The sequence below is a fragment of the Boleophthalmus pectinirostris genome, unplaced genomic scaffold (genome assembly GCF_026225935.1).
Source record: "Boleophthalmus pectinirostris isolate CB_2022bp ecotype Guang Dong unplaced genomic scaffold, ASM2622593v1 HiC_scaffold_4, whole genome shotgun sequence".
Taxonomy (NCBI): Eukaryota; Metazoa; Chordata; class Actinopteri; order Gobiiformes; family Gobiidae; genus Boleophthalmus; species Boleophthalmus pectinirostris.
Window position 1 is genome coordinate 15,414,435 of NW_026571353.1, and position 22,617 is coordinate 15,437,051.

The 22,617-nt window shown below is 38.3% G+C and overlaps 1 protein-coding gene across 2 annotated transcripts; it reads left to right on the plus strand.

Moving 5' to 3' along the window:
- Positions 1 to 303: 303 nt before the first annotated feature.
- Positions 304 to 19,502, plus strand: rorb (RAR-related orphan receptor B). 2 transcript variants are annotated; one of them, XM_020935473.2, is made up of 10 exons: positions 304 to 402; positions 15,928 to 16,013; positions 16,169 to 16,310; positions 16,670 to 17,095; positions 17,353 to 17,474; positions 17,713 to 17,845; positions 17,937 to 18,044; positions 18,192 to 18,302; positions 18,454 to 18,566; positions 18,972 to 19,502. In XM_020935473.2, exons 1-10 carry the CDS (start codon positions 396 to 398, stop codon positions 19,134 to 19,136), a joined length of 1,413 nt encoding a protein of 470 aa, XP_020791132.1. In that variant the 5' UTR covers positions 304 to 395; the 3' UTR covers positions 19,137 to 19,502. The 2 variants fall into 2 exon arrangements, with proteins under 2 accessions (XP_020791132.1, XP_055017598.1); XM_055161623.1 differs by lacking the exon at positions 304 to 402 and adding an exon at positions 15,282 to 15,300.
- Positions 19,503 to 22,617: the final 3,115 nt, after the last annotated feature.

The following is a 22,617-nucleotide window of genomic DNA, read 5'->3' on the forward strand; positions in this document are numbered from 1 at the left end:
TCCGTGCGTCCAGCTCCAACCTCGTGTGGCTCTGCGCTCCCTCCCCTCCCTCTCGCGCGCAGAAAACAGTGAAACCCTCCCACAGAGGTGAGAGCGCAGATGTCATGAGAAGCGCGAGCACAAGACACGAGCTGCTCACCGACCTCAGCCAGCCCGCCTCCCCACGCTCCGCTCTGGGATGCTTTTAGCGCACAGACGTCTCCTCTCAGGGCAGCCCGTGGACGCGCAACGACGCCAGCACTTTTCATTTTAATATACATTTTTAAATACAAGGATCATTCCCCTCGTCCGATACCAACATCAACCCCCTCCCCTTTTAAGTGTTTATGTTTATTTCTTCATGACTGCTGTTTTGGGAAGCCACTCTCAGCACCAGCTCCAGCGACGCCAACACCATGCGAGGTAAGACCCATTCCCTGCACCGCACAAACACGTAACGTGAACGGGTCAGGTCCATGCTTCCCCCCAAACTTTAACCAGGACGTTTCACTTTCCGAACTCATGCCTTCCACGTGCAAGTCTCTTTTCTAGCTTCCAAACGCATAAAGTTTAATTCTTCAACTTGGCTTCTTTTTGACAAATTGATTTGATTTGCTGAAATTGGCCTAATGTAAATCATTTGAGTCCGTAGCTGGGAATTAAACACAGGCCACCTACGGCATTAAATTTCACTTGAATTATTAAATCAGCACCAGTGGAAATTGCACATCAGATTACGCACTCGCTCTGTTCATTTCCTATCGCTTCTTTGTCGAACTTTATCGAATTCTTCAAGAGTTGTTTTCACGCGCTCCACTAACCCATTTTCTCCAACACTGTGCCCAGCGCCGGGGACGTTCAAATCCAGCGTCAATGTCCTTATTCGCGCTCACACCATCAGACAGGCCTCAGCTCTCTAAATGTCCAGGGTAAATATGAACAAGCAGCGCGTCTCTGTTTGCTGGGAATAACTGGAACAGGCCACGTGGGTGATGTCGGCTTTTGGGGTTGGTGTTATTTACTGTTAATATTGAGCAATTAAACATGATGTCAAGTTGCAACACTGGCCCTATCTGAGCTACTGTTTTGTGTCTAATGAATACCCCAATGTTCTCTGACCTAACCTGACATTTAGACAATTACAGACGTGGAGATATGGCCAAGCGGAATCAGTATGCACAATTTCCTAGATTGTGTTATTACCTTAATAGTGTTGAATTCATTAATTCATTCACATATTTGTACATTTTCTAATCATCCCTAGCTCTTTGGAACATTTTGATAAAACTGAAACTCAGGTGTAAGTGATACAAAGTATTGCTATTTACTGTATATTTTAGCTTGCATCAATTACACCAATAATTTCTGTAGAAATAAAGTCTGTCCATTTACATATTACTAGCTTATACTTTTGTAACATAGCCCATTTGTTCATAGTTTATCTGTCTGTGTGTCTATCTTTAAATATACATCTAAACATTTATCTATTCTATGCCTGTTTACATCTACATATGTCCATGTGTTTCTTGTCTGTGGATTCAAGGCCATGTAAAAGCATGTGGAGGCCTCTCTCATTCCTGTCTGTCTGGTCCTGAGGCCCACTACTCTGTCCATGCACCTTGTATCAGTCTACTTTCAGATGGGCCATGCGTCCGCTCTCGTGCATGCATGTTTGGGAAGGGGGTCTCTGGGGTGGGGGGCCAACCAAAAGCAGCAGTAGCAGCTCTCACTCTAAAGCACTGGACGTCCGATGAGGCCCCTGAAGCGTCTCTCTCTCTGTCCTGCTCTGCTACATGTGTGTGTCTATGCTTGCTCCTCTCTCCATCTTACTCTCTCTCTCTCTCTGCCTGCCTCTGCACGCCCCAAAGGGTTTTGTCAGATAGAATTAAATCAGAGTGGGCTACGCGCCGGCCCCCACTCCCGACCTGTGTATAAAGATGTGTGTGTGCAGGGAAATGCGCTCACCGCCACAAGGTTATAAAAAATACAGGCCCCTCATAAGCTGTGGTAATTATCATTTAACAATAGCCACTGCTCCTGAAGCTCGCTGACTGAACATGATGTCACCCCATCGACCGGAAGGGACAAAAACACACAAATGTAACATCACCAGGCCTTTTCTGCATCCTACAAAATGGAGCTTTGTGTTTGCCGTGTGTGTCAGGGATGTGTAGGTTGTAAACAGGATTAATTTTGTAATTTCAATGGCACCATGATGAGGATGAGTAGCAAACAGGGCTTTTTGAAGCGAAAGGAAGAGCACTGGCAGAGTAAAATAGATTTGACAGTATGTGGATATGAGTCACCATAAGAGGAGTCATACAGACTCAAGTTTGAGGGTAATAAATGGGGGTTTGTACATTTGCTCTGTTACAATTACATTCACAGTAACATGAGTTTTTACTTCAGGTTGAGTAATACTTTGAAGTAAAAGTACTTTACATTTTCAGACATTGCCCATCTCTTTTTTAAATATATATTTATATGTACATAATATATGAAATTTATATGTGTGTATAGTTTGAAAGCTTTTTTGCCTTTGTTTTACATTTTTAGTTTGATATATATTTTACCTTTTTAATTTTTGTTTCTTCAGTTACTTTTTTACACAAGCTCTATTACCCATTCAAGCATATACTATTTTTTTTACAGTGTATTATGATTTGCATACAACAACAATATTTCAATTAAAAGCCATAATTGGCTCCATAAATGCACAAGCTGCATAGTGCAGCCAGAAAATGTAGTCTTTTGCTACTTCAAGAAATTCTACTCAAAAAAAAAAAAACATTTCAAAGAAGTACAATGAATTTACTCAAGTAGTGAGTAATTCAAATGCCTATATGCTGTGTCTTTTTCATAGTCAATAGTTTCCTTGTTTCCCCTCGCTGTGATCCTTGTGTATATTCAAGCCTGTTACCCTTGGCTAAGCTCCCTTTTCTGAGCCCTTACACCATAAATGCAGAGGGCAGCCAGGTCACAGGGTTCAGCCATATACAGGCAGGGATATGGAGGAGGGCAGATCGGGGCCACTTGATCTGCTACGTTAGCGATATGTGTCAATCAGCATCCCCCGCACTCCTCTTCATTCTGGGAAAAGATAGCAGGACAAGTCGGGACACAGGGAAAGGGGAAGTCCCTGCCCTGTATATGATATGTATGTATGACTGTTAGTGTTTAGGGTCAGATCTCATTTGGTGTTACTAATTTTCAGATTAGTTGTTATTTGTTGCTAAACAGTGTAAAAAAATATGTGTGTGTAAAGGTGACTTTTTGTTCAAAGAAATACTGCATTCTTGACAAAATTGAGTAATTATAAGAGAAATTATGGACATGAACAAAACTTAGTAATAATAAAGTTTTATTAATAGCCTGCACCATTTCAAGATATCCATGGGTTTCTGAATGGTGACAAATTAGGACTGTTGCCATAGCGATTAACAATTTAAAATGACATATTATTTTTTGAATTGGGAAAAAGTCCTCAAACTATTGCATATAACAGGAAGCTGAAACCCTGAATGGGTTGAAAACACTAACTTAGCTTAAATTTTAAGATTTTTTGTGCACTTTTTATTGTGTGTATTGTATTGAGTATGTAATCAGTTTTTTCTTCATTCCATAATTTTTGCACATTACAGTCATTTATAAAAATGTGTTAAAAATATGCTCTTGCAATAATGGCAATACAATAATAATAATAATTACAATAATACTACGCTTGATGGCCTCTTGCCAATAGCATTAGTCCCTTCCCGTTTACTCTAGAGGCAGTGGCAGTCATTGATTTGTCCGATCCCGAAGCATCCCAGATCAATGCTCATTCAGAAACGGAAGTCGCTTGTTTCAAAGAATCCATATGTCCAACTTTAATGACATTATTTCAAATTATTTACCAGGTTAAATATTGTTTGTCTTTATTATAATGTCCAGGGACCTACACATGTTGTTTATGTAAGGTTTAGGCAAATGAGCGACTAAAAGGGAGAGTGGAGGAGTTACAAAATGACTCTGACAATAGAAAACTAAAAAGACAGCGGGACACAGCAGTTTTACCACAATATGCACTTCATTATGGCATTCAATATTGTGTTATAATGGGACACCTGGTAAGTGCGATGCAGAGCTGGGATGCGGGTAGCATGTTGTTGTTGATTGCATGGTTTATTGTGTATTTGTGCTGACTAATGGCCCAGTGTTATGTAAGAAGAGTGGAGAGATTACCCCAAGCTCCATGCAGGCCACACTGTTAATCCGTCAGACCCAAGCCCTACTGAACTGACTGAGACCACTGTTCTACTGTAGCTGCATTGCAAAACACCACTGGCCCCCTGTACTGTAAATATGGCAAATCTGGTGTCATGTGTTGTGTATATAGTGTTCTATGGATTATGGATTGTATTTTATCATAAATATTACCAGATACTAGCTTGATTAGGATCCTGATTAGGTGTTCACATTGTAATACATCGCAGTTATTACTAGTCTTACTTCATTTGGTTATATATATACAAATTGAAATTACATGGAAAAATATAAGTAGTAAAATATGAATAATTTTGCACAACAGTATTTCTTAAGCAGAAAAAAAGGATTAAGTAAGATATATTTTGAAATATTTCATTGCAAATTTCCCAAAATAATTTTCCCCTGAGAATAAGGGTGTCAAGTTAGTGTGGTCTTATATCATCAAAATAGTAGTTAACTTATCAACTTATCAACAAATCAATACAGCGGCTATTCAAAATTAAACTCAATTTAGGTTTAAATTATGTTGTAGTTTGAAGGACCAGTTTTCCCATTATAACTTGCTTTGCCTTTTACATTTCATTCCAGCTGTGTCCCTGTCTCAACATTTCCTCTCCTCCACACCTAAACTTGTGTCTAACCTTTAGCCACGCGCCCGGCACTTAAACTTCTCAGCATGCTGTGTGTGGCCCGGATTGTCCCACTGTGCTGCTATCATAGTCTGTTTGTTTAGCATGAGCTCTGTGTGCACTCCATGTTGGTTTTGTCCCCGTATGCGCCGCTCGTCTAGGGAAAACTGTCTCCCTCTCTCTCCCTGTTTTTACCCCCAAGTCGAATACTCTGCTTTTCCTAATCTTTACACATACAAAGCGTGGGCTATACTTTTGGTTTATGTCTCCACTTTAAAATCTTAGCTGCGAGGGATTCCGGCTCGAACCACTCGGAAAGTCTAAATCTGCCTCCCAGTCATAGTCGTCTTCTTCGTCGCGTGTTTTGTCACTTTAAGTCATCCATAAAGGCAGTGTGTCTCAGCGGAGGTACAATGATATTCAATACTGGCATTCGCAGAGTCCTCTGATTTATACTGAAGAGAAGGAGCAGGCGAGAGCTTATTAAATGTAAAAAATGCATATTATTTAAAGATGACGATATCACTAGATAGACCGTTCATACATGTAACGAGTAGATCTCTTGTAATAAAACTATGCTGTCACAAACATAAGCATATATTTTTTGCTTTGGAGTGCAATTTATAACCTTACAAATGACTATGCTACAACAAGACCTGACATTGTGTGCATATTAATTATTAATATGAGAGCAAGCATAGAGTAATAAAATTAAGACCTATTTTGTACTATATTAATTTGTATTTTACTTAGAGCTAATTTAGAATGGTGTCCATGTAATTACTCAACATTATCATTGGAAATTCATTTATATAGATATCTATTGTAATTACCTTTTGGAAACAAAGAGTAAATAATGCCTAAGTGAGTGAGTGAGATAAGGAAAGGGAACAAGTGGAGGGACTTAAGTGTTATATAATAGTGCAATGGTGCATTACAGCAATTGTGAGAGCTTGAGTAAGAGTCACTAAATACAGAAGCCAGTAAACATTTTTCTACAATTAAATCAGAAATTGTCTTCGGTCGACAGAATCTATTTCATGGGTTAAAGAATCTGACTGTAACCAAACTGTCAGACTAGAGCTCCCTTTAGCAATGACTAACGGCTGGACCCACACCAGTCCAATCCAAAGTCCACTACTGCTTCAGACTTCAGTTTACACTAAAGGAGATTAGTCTATACTGCAGCATACCGGCCCACTGACCAAGAAAGGCTCATTTTAAATCACATGTGCTATTATCAAATTATGCATATTCAGTTACAATGGAAGCTGTTTTTGTAAATTTTTTTCATTCTGTTTGAAAATGCAATGTTAAAACTTGCATAATGTTTCTACATCTTCTATCATCAACATTAGCACATTCACAGTTAGAGGAGAAATGAACAACCAAAAGTGCACCATTTCATCGCTTAAAAGCATTATAATTTTAAAGAATTTGACTGTCCATATAATTTGTGTATCATTGACAATATTGTGTATGATTTAAGCATGGCTCTTGGTCCTGCATTGTGAATGGGTGCAGTCAGGTGCTCTGCCTCACAAACCCAGTAGCACAATAAGCCTATAATTTGACTTAGCCTGGAGTGGCAACTTTTCTTAATGGCAAAGATTAGCCTGTTTTAGTGCTTGTAATCTCATTGAAGAGACTCTTATATTAGGCCCATCTTTTTCAGTGCAAACACTCCCTCCCTTTCTCCTCATACAGATCACCACTACAACCCCTTTGTTAATGTATCATGAAGTAATAAAATTGTTATGTCATTTGAAAAAGGTAGATATTCTAGCAAGTTTATGTATACTTGTGCACAGTTTTAATTAGTAAAAGAAGCTTTACTTTGTTTTAAAGTACCCTTTATTTTTAATACTTACAATACAATATACTCTTTACATTTTTGTGTAGTCTAAGTTACCTACCAAAACTCAATTTGTGTCTTTTGTATTATGTTTTTATTTCAATTATTAAGTCAAGTTTATTGTTTGTAAATATCCTGTGTCTAGATCAGATACTATACTAGTGACTATATTTTCTCATTCTGTAAATATTTGAATGAACGTCTGAGTAACATCGTATTTGTAGTAATTGTTTGAGTACAGTTTATGTCTACTGTTTCCCTACTGCTGAAGCAATGTGGAGTTAAACCCTACAGAGAACAGGGGACAGTATGGAGCAGGTGAGGACAGAGTTGGCTGTTGCACTGCCTGTCTCTGATAGTCTTTGTGATCAATTTGCCCCTGTGAGAGATGCCCCTGGGGCCACTTTGGGGAGAACCTTGTTAGGCTGAGTTAAATTGTTGCCCGAGGCGAGCTATTAGCGGCCATCCCTGGGAGAGGACGCACACATCCCCTCACACACTGCAGCGAAGGGCTCAGAGGCACGCTCAAACGCACATACATCCAAATCCTTTCACATCACATAACGGAAACTAAAGCTGCATAACAACACAACCGCCACATGCCTTTCTCAAGCCACACTTTGTTATATTCAGAATCAAGACCATATTTATTACACAAATCACTGACACATTCAGGTGATTCTTTCATAGCTTACATTAGATGTGGATAGAATAACTGGGCATGCATACAATATTTTTACTTTCATATTTTTCATAAAAATCAGAATTTTTAATCATAAGAATTCTCTGATGAACTTTTAGCCAAATTACTGTTTTCATTGTTCAAAGCCTGCTGATAAAAAAAGAAAATGCTTTTAAATAATAATAATAAGGAATGTTGTGTGTTTTCAATTAAACCTTTTATAATAACTACACAGTTTCCAACACAATATCATCTCAGCAATTAGGCATAATATTGCAATGCATCAGCACAATTTGGCAATATCAGACAAATTCCTCTGCACCTATTAAAAAATCAAACTATATTTTGTGTGGCTTTGCTGTGTGCGCCTCTCTGGGATAGCCACCTCTCTCTCCACTCCCTTCCCCCTCATAGACACACACACACAGACTGTCATCTGCAATTAGGCTCAACAGAAACACACCATAGGAGGAGGAGCGTCGGCTGGAGCAAGATGAGGACAGGGCCAGTGCCGGCACAACACCATTTTCTCACTTTGGGAATGAAACAGCAGGACTCTGTACACTTGTTTGTAACACTCATGTTCCATTCATTTGTACTGTTTCACCAAAGCAGCGTCTGGCAAATTTGGAGGCACATGAGAGTCCAACTATTAGTTAATATGTTAGGAGATAGAATCCAGAATTAAAGTCACCTTGAAAAATGTTTTTAACCTTGTTCAAGCCCTGAACATTTAGAAATTCAATCCAAGACAACTTCTCATTTATGTTATCATCCACTTCTTTTATTCTGTTATTATGTACAATGTGATCAATCTGCCCCCCCATGTTGGTTTTAGGCACAGGTTCTATCGGGAGAGCAGGCCGTAAGTTTTGGGGGTTAACTCTGTATACCAAGTACTAATCACAAATTTTATTCAATTTATTTATGCATGTAACATGTAAGTGGATCTTGTAACTATGGGCATTTTTAGACCTGGTTTGCCCCAAAAAGTGGCCAGTTAGTTTCTGCATAATGCATAGTTTGAAAAAATACAAACATTTTCAATTGTTTTAAAATGGTTAGATTTGTCTGTCTGTCTTTTAAAAAATATTATTACTGACACATGACAAATAATGTCAAAGTACCACCACAATACAGTTTGTGTGAAACTGGCAGCATGTTTGGGTGGGTGGCTCACAGACAATAATGACCAGATGCAGGATCTCTCACACATGGACAAATTACTTCCACCGCGCTGCACTTTGTCAGTCCTTAAGAAAAGGTCAGGGGTCACAGGGGTCCTACAGGTCACCCAGGGGGCTGAGGTGCTAGCGTTTGCCTGTGTAGCATGTGTGTACAGTGGCCATGAGAGGCAGATTTGAAGAGGCAGATGGGCATGATGTGTTTGGGGGTGTACAAGTATAAATGCAGGCGGGACTTAGTCTAATACCCTGTGGAGTTTTCCCACATTCTCATATCCATCTGAGGACATTGCATTGTGTGTGTGTGATGTGACTAAGCATGCATAGAAATTATACTGTAAAATTTTCAAAAACAGTAATGCATGCGTTCAAGCATATCAAAAATGTCTGTCCAAACGTGGATGCATGTGTGTGTGTGAATCGATGCATTGGACGACAGCCAGTGGCCCCCTTCTGTTGCCTCTCCATGGCGTCCAATCACGTCACGCCGCTGTATTCTGTGAGCAAACCGCAGCTGATCCTAGACCTGCTAGCTGAGCAATTACCCAGAGTGCTTTTGGGCCCTCATGGCAGACTGGACGAGCTTGTGCCCTCTGACACACAGTGCAAAGGGGGAGGGTGGAAGAAACAGTTTTTTCACAACAGTTTTTTACACTGGAAAACTGTATGGGGTGAGGGTAGAGGTGACTAACGTGTCTGTGTCTCTATAGGAGTGGACAAAGGCAGAGTTAGCGACGTAGGATTTTAATGGGGGAGGGGTTTTCTATGATTATTGCTATATCCCACTTTACACACAAGATTGTACTGTACACGCAAAGAAAGAGGATTCAGGATTATAATATAGTTTCTGATGCTACACAATTGTTAGCTATGCCATTTTCATCACTACACGTATTCAATAACTCACTTGAAACTAACCAGTAAAAACCCCGCACAGGACAGTTAAATAATGTCAAATAAATGCATAACGGAGGTCAACTGATCAAAGTGGGGCAGGGTATCATCTATTTTTATAAATAATTTTATTTTGACTCAATAATTTCTTAATAAATATTAAGCCAGTTTCAAAACAGCACACTTCACAGTGTATATTAAAATCTATGTTTTAGTAACTCCTCATCACAATATAATAGAAATTTGAGTTGGGGCAATTATCATATCTCAGTGGCTGCTATTATTTAGATAATAGAATTTCCATTGCAACAAAATATCTGTCATTTTATAGAAAAAAACATGTTTTAAACCTGCAGTTTTAGAAAAATCACAATTACATTTTTATTTAAATCAAATTCGTGCAGCTCTAATGTAAAATACAAATTAGAGTGAATTCGTGCAGCCCTAATGTAAACCACAAATTAGAGCGAAATGGAGCTGATGCCTTCGTTGGACTGAATTTTCTAGATAATATCTTTTCTCTCCAATTGCAAATCTATTGTCTGTTGCAAAAAGGAAGTAAAATAATAAATTCTTAAACAATATTTTAAACTTAAAAGTGCAAAAAAAAAAACAAAAAAAAAAACAAAAAAAACATTAAAGTATTTCAGCATGCAGTCTCTCCATAAGTCCATTTGAAACCTGTTTTGCCGGCTGTGTTTTATTGATTTAATAGGGCAGTATGAAGTGAAAATATGACAGGGGGCTCATGGGAAAACAACCCAAGCCTCTCCACTATTTGCTATTCCCAGCCGTCTGTGCTATCCACTTTGGTGATCACTCCAACCCAAGTTCTCCTATTGTTTTTCATCATTGGCTCCATAGGAAAAAAACATATTTCTCTAAGCTTGTATGAGTAGAAAGTTAACGCTGCAAGATGGAAATAGATCATGAAATAGTCAAATGATTTCCTAGTCACACAGCCACTTACAAACAGAATAGAGAGGATATGGTGAATTGTGATAGCATAATTCACAGTGTATAGACATCTGAGGCCAGAGCTGGAGTTGTTGAAATTTAACAAGAAATGTGGTGGGGGGTAAAGTGCTGATCTCCGACTTTTTCCCCAGAAGAGATCTAGTTAACTGGGAAGATTTTTAATGAGAAATGGAGAAAAAACCCACCCACATCCATCCCCAACAAATCAACCCCTGGGACTACAGTAGGAGTTGTGTTTGCCTTTCTCAAAGTGTCTCGCATAGGGGAAAAAGTTAAGGTGGAAAAGTGATTTGAACTGCAATAACATGTTGGTGAATGTGCAGCATGTTGTAACCACAAATGTAATGTTATGCACTGCTTAGGTCTTATAAGACTGACATGTGTCTCATTGTATGTCTTTAATTGTAGGCAAAATTTGACTGCATACACACACAAAAAAAAAAAAAAAAAAGATTCACTGTCACATAGATTATTTACAGTCCATACACTACTTTAACTACTATTACTACATTAAGACTATAATGCAGAAAGAAACTGAAACATGGATTAACTAAAATATTATGAAATTCTAATAGTAATACATTTATTTATTTTATTTATTACGCATAACATCTTTATGTTATCAGAATGAATTCATTTTGTAATTTTTTTAATGCTTTAGTCAAACGGTAACAATATTGAGCCATTTCCAGAATTGGAAAATCAGACATCCAAATGTATATGTAAATCACAACATGAATAAAAGATAATGTATAATGCTATTAGTGAAGAGACAAAAACATAAAATTATTAAAAAGGAAGAATTTTTTTTTTTAAATCCACTATTACACAGCACCATGTGTTCAGATTAAGTTAATAAGAATCATATGTGAAGGCAAACATCAATTTAGAGAGTAATAATAAGTAATTAAAGCCGCAAGCGGCGTCGAACGGCCCTCGCCTGCCGCGCCCGCGAACGCCACGCCCGCAAATGTTGCTCCCCGCCAACACCATACCCTAAACGCCGTGCCCGCAAACTCTGTGCCTGCAAATGGCGAAATGACATAGTAATGTTCTTTGCCCCCCTTGGCCAACCTTGAAAAATTCCCATGTCAGTAATATATGTTTTTTCTTCTATCATTAATATGAATTCCCAAATTTGGTCAAATCCGACAATGTTATGTTTCATGTCTATAGGGCGCTATAGTTTTTTCATATGTTTATAGTGTATTATATTCAGACTGAGATCACACATTAATTCAAATTTATTAAATACAGGAGCAAATTTCATGAAATTATTTTATTTAAATGACAGTTATCAAAAAAAATCAGCTAACTTTAGATGTTCCACTTCTGTAGATGATGTACGTGATTTTCAGCCTGTGGGTGAAGCGCCTTCAGAGGAGTTGTTCAAACGCAATCACGAAAATGACTAAATTCAATCCAAATGGCCGCCTTCTGGTTTGTCAGGGGCGTGGCCATAATAAATTTTTTGTTTGTCTTGACATGACAAATGTATGTAGAATTTCATGCTCTATGACAAAGTTGACACGTTCCCATAGGCGCCAAATTTTTGAGTCTTTGCATCAAAATGTATCATGTCCATAATATAATTTTTGCTCGTTATCATGCATAGAATTTAATTCCCAAATTTGGTGCAGATCTGAAATGTTGTCTATAGGGGCGCTATAGTGTTCATCACATGTTTATAGTGTATTATATTCAGACTGATCACACATAGTGATTCAAATTTGTCGGATAATGTGGAACAGGAACAAATAATGTCACTTGAAATTAGAAATTTTTGAAATCGCCGCACGTAAAACAGTTATCAAAAAATCAGCTAACTTTAGATGTTCCATAGATGATGTACGGTATTTTCATGTGGGTGAAGCGCCTTCAGAGGAGTTCGTTCAAAGCAATGACACGAAAATGCGGACTTTCAATCCAAATGGCCGCCTTCTGGTTTGTCAGGGGGCGTGGCCATTAAATTTTTGTTTGTCTTACATGATGAATGTGGTACCGAATTTCGTTTACGACAAAGTTGACCGGGACGTTTGCAAAATTTTTTTTCCAGGTGGCGCTGTGTCGATTTTTTATGCCGTGCAGAAACCTATATTTTATCGAATTTTTCGCCACTTCTGAATATGATGAACGTGTTTAGGTCAAATTAAGCAAAGCAGAAGTTCAGATTAAGTTAATAAGAATCATATGTGAGAGGCAAACATCAATTTAGAGAGTAATAATAAGTAAAAAGAAAAAATTCTAGCATCACCTAGTGGCCCTAATTTGTTCCTACATAATTTTCTCCTTTTATTGACAAGATTGTCATTGACTCTTAATGCGTCATCGTAACCTTTAATAGTACCATGAAGCCTTACAAAAGCCACTGCTGTTGAAGTGTTGCTCTGATATCAGTGTTGGCTGCTGCGGTGCTATGTAGATGGATAATTAGGGCTCTATTTAGAGAGAGGGCCAGCCTAAGTAATACACAGGAGATTCTTACTTCATTAAAAATCAATTATGATAACACACGTGCCAGTGCAACACAACCCTCGTGGACCCAATCACTCACACATTCACGTGGGCAAACCCTCATGGTATTTCCAACCATTTGTACAACTTCAAAATATGTCTGTGTTATTTTAATGTTAGTTGGAGTTATCTGTCTTTGTCACGTTCTCTCCAGAGATTGTCCTGATCCTTCTCTTAGCTGAGAAGTGCCAGCCTTGCAGTCTTACATAATAACCTGTCACTCACTCAGACATACTGGGTCAAATCAGGTTTTCTATGACATTATTATACATATAAATAAAGCGAGAGGTTAATATATGTCCAAAAAATACATGCTTTTTTCCACATTTTAAATTCTGCTCTTATTTTACATCACTACCACAACTGATACCACAAAATTATAAGCCTATATATTCTTTATGCCATATCCAAGTTATTATAGTGGGGCTTATCGGGAAGGGCATCTGGCATTAGTGAACCTTTTGCTAGGAGGCAGTGCATATGATTTGCCATGGTAACCAAAGGTAAGCAAAGAAAAAGTGACAGAAAGGAAAACTTTAACTATAATATTTAAGTTTAAATCCTTCCATTATCAACTATTCAAACACCAATGACTGTTTATTTTCCCATAATTCTCTGCTCCAGCTAAAATTTAAAAATGCTGCAAGCGCACACTGTCAAGTGCATGAGGAAGTGGGAGTTGGATGAACTGTAAGCCATGACATCACTTCCTGTTAGCATGTGACAGCTTAGCACATCATCGCCGTGGCAGCCAGACGACATCCTCGAGTGGGTGGTCGTCCTGGCAACCTCGATGCTGTCATGACCATCTTCCTATATCCTACCTGACAGTCCCCATCGGCAAAAGGCACAGCACACACCCCTGAACAATACACAAAACACCACCCACACACTCGTACAGTAGAATATATTCACATTTTGCTAACATTTTTATTTTTGTACTTAGTCTTTAGCTGGGTGGCTTAAAATGAAGAGGAGAGATGCTTACTCGAGTCCTGAAAAACAAGCTTGGGAGAACAATAAAACAATGCCCACATGCCGGACTGCTTTAGGCCTGGTTATGTGATGCAAAGGCGCACACAATATCCAGTAAGCCAAATGTAGTAAGAGATACACTGTAATCACTAGAACTGGAAAACAAATGTTCAAACCACTTTAAATAATTAGTATGCATATTCATAGCACTGTGGCAGGTGTGGGTTGGACTTACTTAGCTCTGATTCAGTTCAACCGAGAATTTTGGAAATGCCCAAAACTTGAGTCAATTTTGAATATTTACTGTGTATGTAGAGTATTGATAGTCAAGCATCACATCCGGGCTGAAACTGACCTGTTTTTACTGTCTATAAATAGCCTGATACAGGCCCCATTCATTGACAGCTCGGTGTGTGCGTAGTCCCGTCCCAGTCCAGTGCTCTGACCCAGTTTGGAGCCGGTAGGGTAGAAATCACTAGAACTGGGTCACGTCTTAAGCCCCACCATAAATCACCAAATATATAAAAAGGAGACTTTAAAAGTGCTGCGCCCCAGCAAGTGCAAAGGTCATTTGCTAACATGAATGCAATAACATGTTAAGGTTTATGTAATAATGGCGCTTTCTTAAAATGTCATATTAAAAAGAATTATGTACGTGTCATAGAATGAAAGCATGCTAATAAAAAGTCAATTTGGTCTTCTTAAATGTTTAAAGAAAGTGTAGTTTCGTGGTACTCTCACATTTTCGTCTCACAACACTTTTGCATTTAGGTCTTGAGAATATTTGTGACATGTAGACAACAAATAGAAGGACTAGTTGTCACCCCTGCTGCCAACTGATTGTCGTGGTGTTATCTTTGATAACAAACATGTAGTAGTTAGTACCTGTCCTGTTGCTTAGACAGACATAATTGTCTCTATTGATCCTGATATACTAGGATTATCCAATTAAACATATTTTGCACACTCATTCCTTCACTGAGCATGCCCATTTACAGTTACGTCCTGTTGGCCAGAATAGTTTTACATACAGCTTGAACTCGTTACAAGCTGAAGAATTTTCTAAAGTTGTACTTCTACAATGAGATTAGAAGTGAATGGCTATTTCAGATGTAGCTAAGGCCAGGCTCAACAGAGACTGTGCGATGGGAAATAATTTAGGATTAGAAAGGCGGTGTAATCTCTTTATAGACAGTATGCCATCTCAGCAGACATACCTGACTACCTCTCACACCCCAGCTGCACTCCTCATTTATCAACATTATGGACAATTAAAAACAACTGCGACAGGTGCTTCTTTGTATTAGTTTGTTCATGTTCTGTGCCTTTGCTAGTGACTATACATGGATCTGCCCATACACAGTAAGTACGGATTTTAGGATGAAGGCAAGCTGTACACATAGCAAAAACAGACAATAAATTGAGAAAGCATTTGTGAACGAAAAAGTCTGTACTATGTGTGGTAGTAGTAAAGTTAATACTAGTGATTATACAATACCATTAGTCATACTTGTAGCAGAAGTGTCCTCAAGCATATTTCATACCTTATTGCTTTGATGTTGTTGGTTTGAGTCTGGACAAACTACATACATTTACAAAAACAGATAATATATTTAAAATGTAGAGTTGGAGTAACTGCCTAAATGGGAATGAAATGCACTACTGATGTAACAGTTTTTTTCTTCTCATTATGAGTTTAACCTTTGTAACCTGTAAGGGCCTGTCCTTCAGCTGTAACACTCACACTTGCAGCTGCCTCCTCTGACTTGTGTCTGTTGTGTGGCACTCACACAAGGACACAAAGAGAGGACGAATGTCAGCCTGCCCTTGTGAAGTCGTTTCCTCAAGCTACACCCACAATGCTGTTACTACATCCAACAGGGTCATGTGTTTGTCCCATGTTTTTAACCTGAAATTGGCCCACCAACTGTGAGCAAGCACTTTTGTTGTGGGTTCCTCAGTTTTTAAGATGTTCTTTTTTTCTTTCAGCCCAAATCGAAGTCATACCATGCAAAATCTGCGGAGACAAATCATCAGGCATTCACTACGGGGTCATCACGTGTGAAGGATGCAAGGTAGGGAGAGAAAATTTCATGTAAATCTGCTTTCTCTAATTCAAAATCAGATATATGTTTGGGTCAACTAAAAGCATTGACAGTTTACATGTATTCTGTTTGACAAGTAAATCTCTAATCTTTAACAATCCTGTTCATTGTGAATTTTTAACCAGGGCTTCTTCAGACGTAGTCAGCAGAACAACGCATCATACTCCTGCCCTCGCCAGCGAAACTGCCTCATTGACAGAACCAACCGAAACCGCTGCCAACACTGCCGCCTGCAAAAATGTCTTGCCCTAGGAATGTCCAGAGATGGTACGAAATTTACTAAAATACTATAGGTTTTAAAACCAAGATTGTGACAATGTAGGACAATTCTCAGAATGAAACTGAGGGTGCTGTGTGTCTTAAAAACAAAAAAAAAAAAACTCAAAGAGCAATCATCTAAACCAGAGGCAATCATGAAAATTGACATAGATGAAAATAAAAGTGAAATATATCTCCATAGCTAAAATTATAATAATAGAGTTACAAAATTCAGTCTACTTCTCAAGATGTACACTAATAAAATAATAATTAAACAAATACTTAAATACAGACGCCAAATTTGTCTATGATCTCAATTCTAAATGTACAATATGCAACCGTTTTAACACATTTTTTCTTTCACATAGCTGTAAAATTTGGTCGTATGTCCAAAAAGCAGCGTGACAGCCTGTACGCAGAGGTTCAGAAGCACCAAGCGAGACTTCAGGAGCAGCGGCAACAGCAGACTGGGGAGGCCGAAGCTCTTGCACGTGTTTACTCTTCCAGTCTGACCAATGGACTGTCCACCCTCAACCATGAGATTGGGGGCACATACGCAAATGGTCATGTCATAGAGCTGCCCAAGGGTGGCCATGGAAACGGAGGTGTCCCGGGATACTACGGCATGGACTCCACCCAGCCGTCGCCCGACCAATCAGGGCTGGACATGTCTGGTATGAAGCACATCAAACAGGAGCCAGTGTATGACCTCACGCCTGTCCCAAACCTGTTTAGCTATGGAGGCTACCAGGAGAGTCAACTGGGACCTAATAATGTCAGCATGGGAGAGCTAGGTAAGGATATCAATACTATAAGACAAAGTTCAAATCTTAAGGTACTGTGTAGAAAATATAATGTAAAGAAGATCATGTGATGCACATACATGATGGCTATTAACTGAGTAAGACACGTGGTGTTAAATAAGATAAGGTAATTTTTATTTGTTCCACAATGGGAAATTGCAATGAATAATGAAAATTAATAATCAGGAAGATATTGTGCACGAGATCATAGCATCTTATTGTCACTAATATAAAGTGTTGTGTTGCAGACCGCATTGCTCAGAATATCATAAAGTCCCACTTGGAAACATGTCAGTACACGTCAGATGAGCTGCAGCAGTTGGCATGGCAGACACACTCCTATGAAGAAGTCAAGATGTACCAGAGCAAGGTGAGGATTTTGGTTTAATTTGAGTGTCTTTTTACTTCCCTTTTGGATTGATCAGCATAGTAGTAGTAGTAGTATCATTTAATTTGTGACCTTTCTGAACTCTGAAATTGTCCAGGCTTGAGACTGGCACAAACAGTATCTCTTGTGGCTGTTGACTTTTCAAAATAGGAATTTATGCATGCGGGTTTACTTTTATATAAATATCTTTTTATAATACAAGGACATATTTTTCCTCTAGCCTCGGGACGTACTGTGGCAGCAGTGTGCCATCCAAATCACCCATGCGATTCAGTACGTTGTGGAGTTTGCCAAGCGCATCTCAGGGTTCATGGAACTGTGCCAGAACGATCAAATCCTGCTTCTAAAGTCAGGTGAGAATTAAAAATACAAATGTAAATCTAAACCTATTCATCACATTCATCAGAAATATTTTAAAATAAAATAATGTGCACTGTGTCTTAGGCTGTTTGGAGGTGGTCCTGGTCAGGATGTGCAGAGCGTTCAATCCTCTTAACAACACTGTCCTCTTTGAAGGGAAGTACGGTGGGATGCAGATGTTTAAAGCACTAGGTAAGATTTGCAGGATATTATCAATGTCCAAATGAAAGTAAAAATGCCCTTGGTTAATTTTAGCTCTTTTTGCTCAAAAGACATGGCTGTAAAAAGAATAATGACATTCTCCTTTTTGTGTGCCCTTCACTGCCGTCTTCCTCCAAGGTTGTGACGACTTAGTGAGTGCGGTGTTTGACTTTGCCAAGAGTTTGTGCTCGCTGCAGCTCACCGAGGAAGAGATCGCTCTGTTTTCAGCTGCTGTACTCATTTCCACAGGTCAGTGCGCAGCCTCCTAATATTTTGGGAACATAAAAAGAACAAGCTTGCCCTAAAAACTCTCTTGAAAGATGCAACCTAAAAAGGCAATAATTATAGTATTGCTCTTGATAAATACATGGTCTAACCATAAGCATTGTTTATGTCTCAGATCGGCCGTGGCTGGTGGAACCCAGGAAAGTTCAGAAGCTACAGGAAAAAATATATTTTGCTTTGCAGCACATAATGCAGAAGAACCACATGGATGAGGATGCATTAGCTAAGGTATCAGTTATTTTGCTTGAAAAGAACTAAGATCGAGAAATAAATAGAGAAATGTTAATTTTTTAAAAAGTAATTTTCATTTTTATTGACATTCATTTTTATTTTAGATCACAATCACAATATTAATTAATCATTTTGTTTCTATAATGCTGAATAAAGTAAAATTATATTATGAAATATAGTAAAATTATATTATGAAATGGTAGTAGAGATTAAATTCTCATCCCATTCCCATCCCCAAGTCACTACTGTAATAAAAAGAAAAATGCTGTTCTTAAACATTGAAAATGGCATGCCATGAAATGAATACTAGGTGTGTTATAGGGCTATTAATATAAACTAAATCTTCAATCAATCATGAAACCATATCTGCACTTTTACTGATAGTTTCTCTCTTCTGTGCAGCTGATCAGCCGTGTCCCCACACTGTCCGCCCTGTGCACACTCCACACAGAGGAACTGCAGGCTTTTCAGCAGCTCCACCCTGAGACCGTCAACGTCCTGTTCCCTCCTCTTTACAAAGAACTGTTCAACCCGGACCCAAACTCTACCATGACCATGCCCAAGTGACTACCTGTGGCCCCACTGCGACACATGCTGCCAGCAGAGGGCCACCAAGAGCAACAATACAAGAACAAGACTACTGCCACCTCAGGCAAGACAATGAACAATGTTACCAAGTCATATGGGTGGCATATTTTAGAAGGGGGAGAGGAGGAGGCACCACCTGCCAGAGACTTACCGCCAACTACTATAGGAATGTCCAGCACTTACTCCATTTTGTTCACCGATACAGTCTAAAGAATGTATATATAATGAAGTTAATGAATCAATGCCCCCAAGCCACACAGTACAAAATACAAGGGGGGCTGTCTCATGAACTGAACTGACAAGAAATGTACAGACTTATTAAAAAAAAAAAAATCTAGGAACAATTTAAGCTTAATGAAAAAATGGGTAAGTTAATTTCTTTTAACTTTGAAAAAAATCTTTATGTTGGATTTTTTTTTGGAAGGAAGAGGCCGGACTGGGAAGGGAATTGTGGATTTAGAAAAAGCAACTGTAGATATATTCTTCTAGAGCAGAGTGGATTCCAGTATTACTTCTGTTAAAGTAACTTAGTCCTAATTTAAATATACAGCTGTCAGTTGTAGCTGGCGATATTATGTCCATGTGTTTTATTTTATTTGATAGTTACTTGTGTACAGAATTTGTAAAGACTTGTAAAAGAATACTGGGTTAAAACCGGGAATTGATTCAGGTTTGTTGATATATAGAGAAGCCTTGTCTGGATTTTGTTCATTATGTAATGAAGGTACTTAAACCTTTAAATAAGTTATAGACTTGTAAAGAGAGAAAATATGAAGGATTTTTAAAAATGACTTTTCAAGGTGAAGATATATACAGAAATATTCTATTTTGCAAAAAGAAATGGCACACTTGCCATTGTATCAATCTTATTCACGCTGCAATAAAGCTGGTACAAGCAGGACTGCTTTGAAACAATCATCAAAACAATCATCAAACCAGGCACAAAACAGGACCTCAGTTAATAATATTTCAGATAACCCTCATCCAACAGACAAACCAGACAAAATATAGCCTATAAATACAGTTTGTGATTTAAAATAGTCAGTTTTTATTACCTTAATGACTTTTTTCACTTTTGCACAATTTTGTCCTTGGATGTCAATCACTCCGGGCTTTGAAAATGAAGGACCCTTTTGTTTCTACAAAGCAATAACTTCTCTCACTGCCTTTCTGATCTTCTACCCTTCTGCTTCAAGTTGTAGCAATTATAACAAAAATGCACTATCTCTTAACTCCACCAATGATCTCTTTAAAAGAGCATTCATGTTATTTTGTATTATTTGATCTTGTGTTAGGAGACAACCCACCACCTTCAAAATGTGAACACTGGCTGTCAAAGGCTGGCTGCAATATTACATGTCCATTTAACAAACTGTGAGACAAGACAATCATCACTGCATGCTGTAGCATTCCTTCTATGATAGCACTTATTACATCATTTCAAATGTTTTTCTGTTTTATCTTTATGCATTGCTTTTGGCCACTGTGTAATTTGCTGCTAAAGGTTGCTGATTGATTCTATCTAATAATCCCATTTTTGGGTATGTGCTGTTCTGCATTCAGCCTCTATGCTCAGTTTGCATTACTTTGAAATGTAATATACTATATTCAAAGACAATGCTCAAAAAAATTGACAAAATTACTCCCTGTGTAGAATAATATTTTTAGTGTCTATTTCTTGAATAGCACAATTTTGATCTAGGTCTTTTCAGGGACTGAGCTATCATTTTTCAATTATATGTATTGCACTGGGGCCAAACATTCAACTTGCTTTGAAAATATGCAACTTGTTTATTTTTATTTTTTTTCCTTTAATGCTATTACAATCACAGTTCCAATTCTTTAACCATTTACAGACATTGAATCTAATTAGTTTGACCTTTCACCCCAGATCAGAGGCCAGTGACTCTTAAAGACAATCACTTGCTCATAAAAAAGCTTGATGCACTACTCAGCATCTCTCAGGGAGCAGCTCTTTTTCACACTTTGCATGAAGAGAGGGTTAAATATTTTTGCAAATTTACATGGAAAAATTATTATAAATGAAATAATTTTGTGGAAAAACATGGCGTACAGCACCAACATTGGAATATGCCCAGACAAGGCTTTGACAAGTGTGTGTGTATGTCTGTAGTGAGCCTGAATTCACTGTCTGCTTATTCTTTATCATTGGCTCATAGCGCAGATATAATGATCATAAAATTGCTCACATTTGTCAACACTAGTTGAACATGTACTGTGTGTTTTGCTGCTCTCGGGACAATAGAGGCGTCCAATAGTAAGCTGTGAATCATAACAACATGGGGACAGTGAATTCTCGCTCCGAATATGATGTTTTTGTGTTTTTTTTCCTTGTTAGACTGTGAATCAAAGGGGTGGGATGGGGTTGAGAGACAGGAAGTGCTGGCAATGAGTGGCAACATAACACTGTAAGTAAGATACTGTAGCAATAAGAAATGGAGGCATTTACTACTGTCATGTTTGCATTGTAAGATTATTTTTTATTTTATTACTATTTACTATTATTATTGTTCTTATTATGACTACTATTCTTCTATTACTATTAGCCTATTGTTGTTCTGTTCTATTTGCATGACGTTTCATTGCTATGAAACATTTGGGGCTTATTTGTGATTTCTATTCTCATGATAATGGGGAGGATGGGGTTACTGACAGGGTGGGCCACGGGTTTAGGGCCATTTCCAGATCGATTCAGTCAGTTCATAGCAATCTTTTTTTTTTTTCACGAGCTGAAAGCTGAACCTTTTTTTTAATAAAACGCTCCTATTTATACACAATTTCAAATTTCTTGCTCAATTTCAATGGTGAATTTTCTCCTGAACCCTTTGAATGTGTGAGTTGTTATTTGCCCTGTCTGAACTGGCCTTATTGAACCGGATTCTAGACCCAGATCCTTTAGCGGGAGGGGGTCGATTATATTTGAATGTTAAGGAGTATAGCTTCATTGTGAGGGCTGAACGCAGTCATGCCTTTACGTTTTCATAAACACAGAAAAACAAAGCGCACAATAAAGGCAGTCATTGATACATCCTGTGACTCGAAACACACATTTCCATACTCTTTACAATACTTTTCTCCCTCACCGCTCCACCCAGGTCATTCTCTTCCTTGCCCTGAGAAAATGTGCGAATGGGTGTGTGAGATGATGTATGATTTTACCAGTGCTTTGTGACCTTTCTAAAAGCATTACACAGGCGTGCAACTGGAGTAGTGTTGAGAAGTGTTAAGTTATTGTTTCGAATGTTTTTGCGTCGAAGCGAGAGCAAATAAAACAAAATGTAGCAATCTGTAACAAGAACCTATGAGGTGCTAAGGTTACAGAAGATCTTTTACACATAAACAAAAGAAACAATAAAAACAAAACAGACATTTGTGTTGTTTTCAAAGTGCCATAGTTAGAGAGGGAAGGAAAGGCTGGTCGAATGAAGGGTGTAGATGC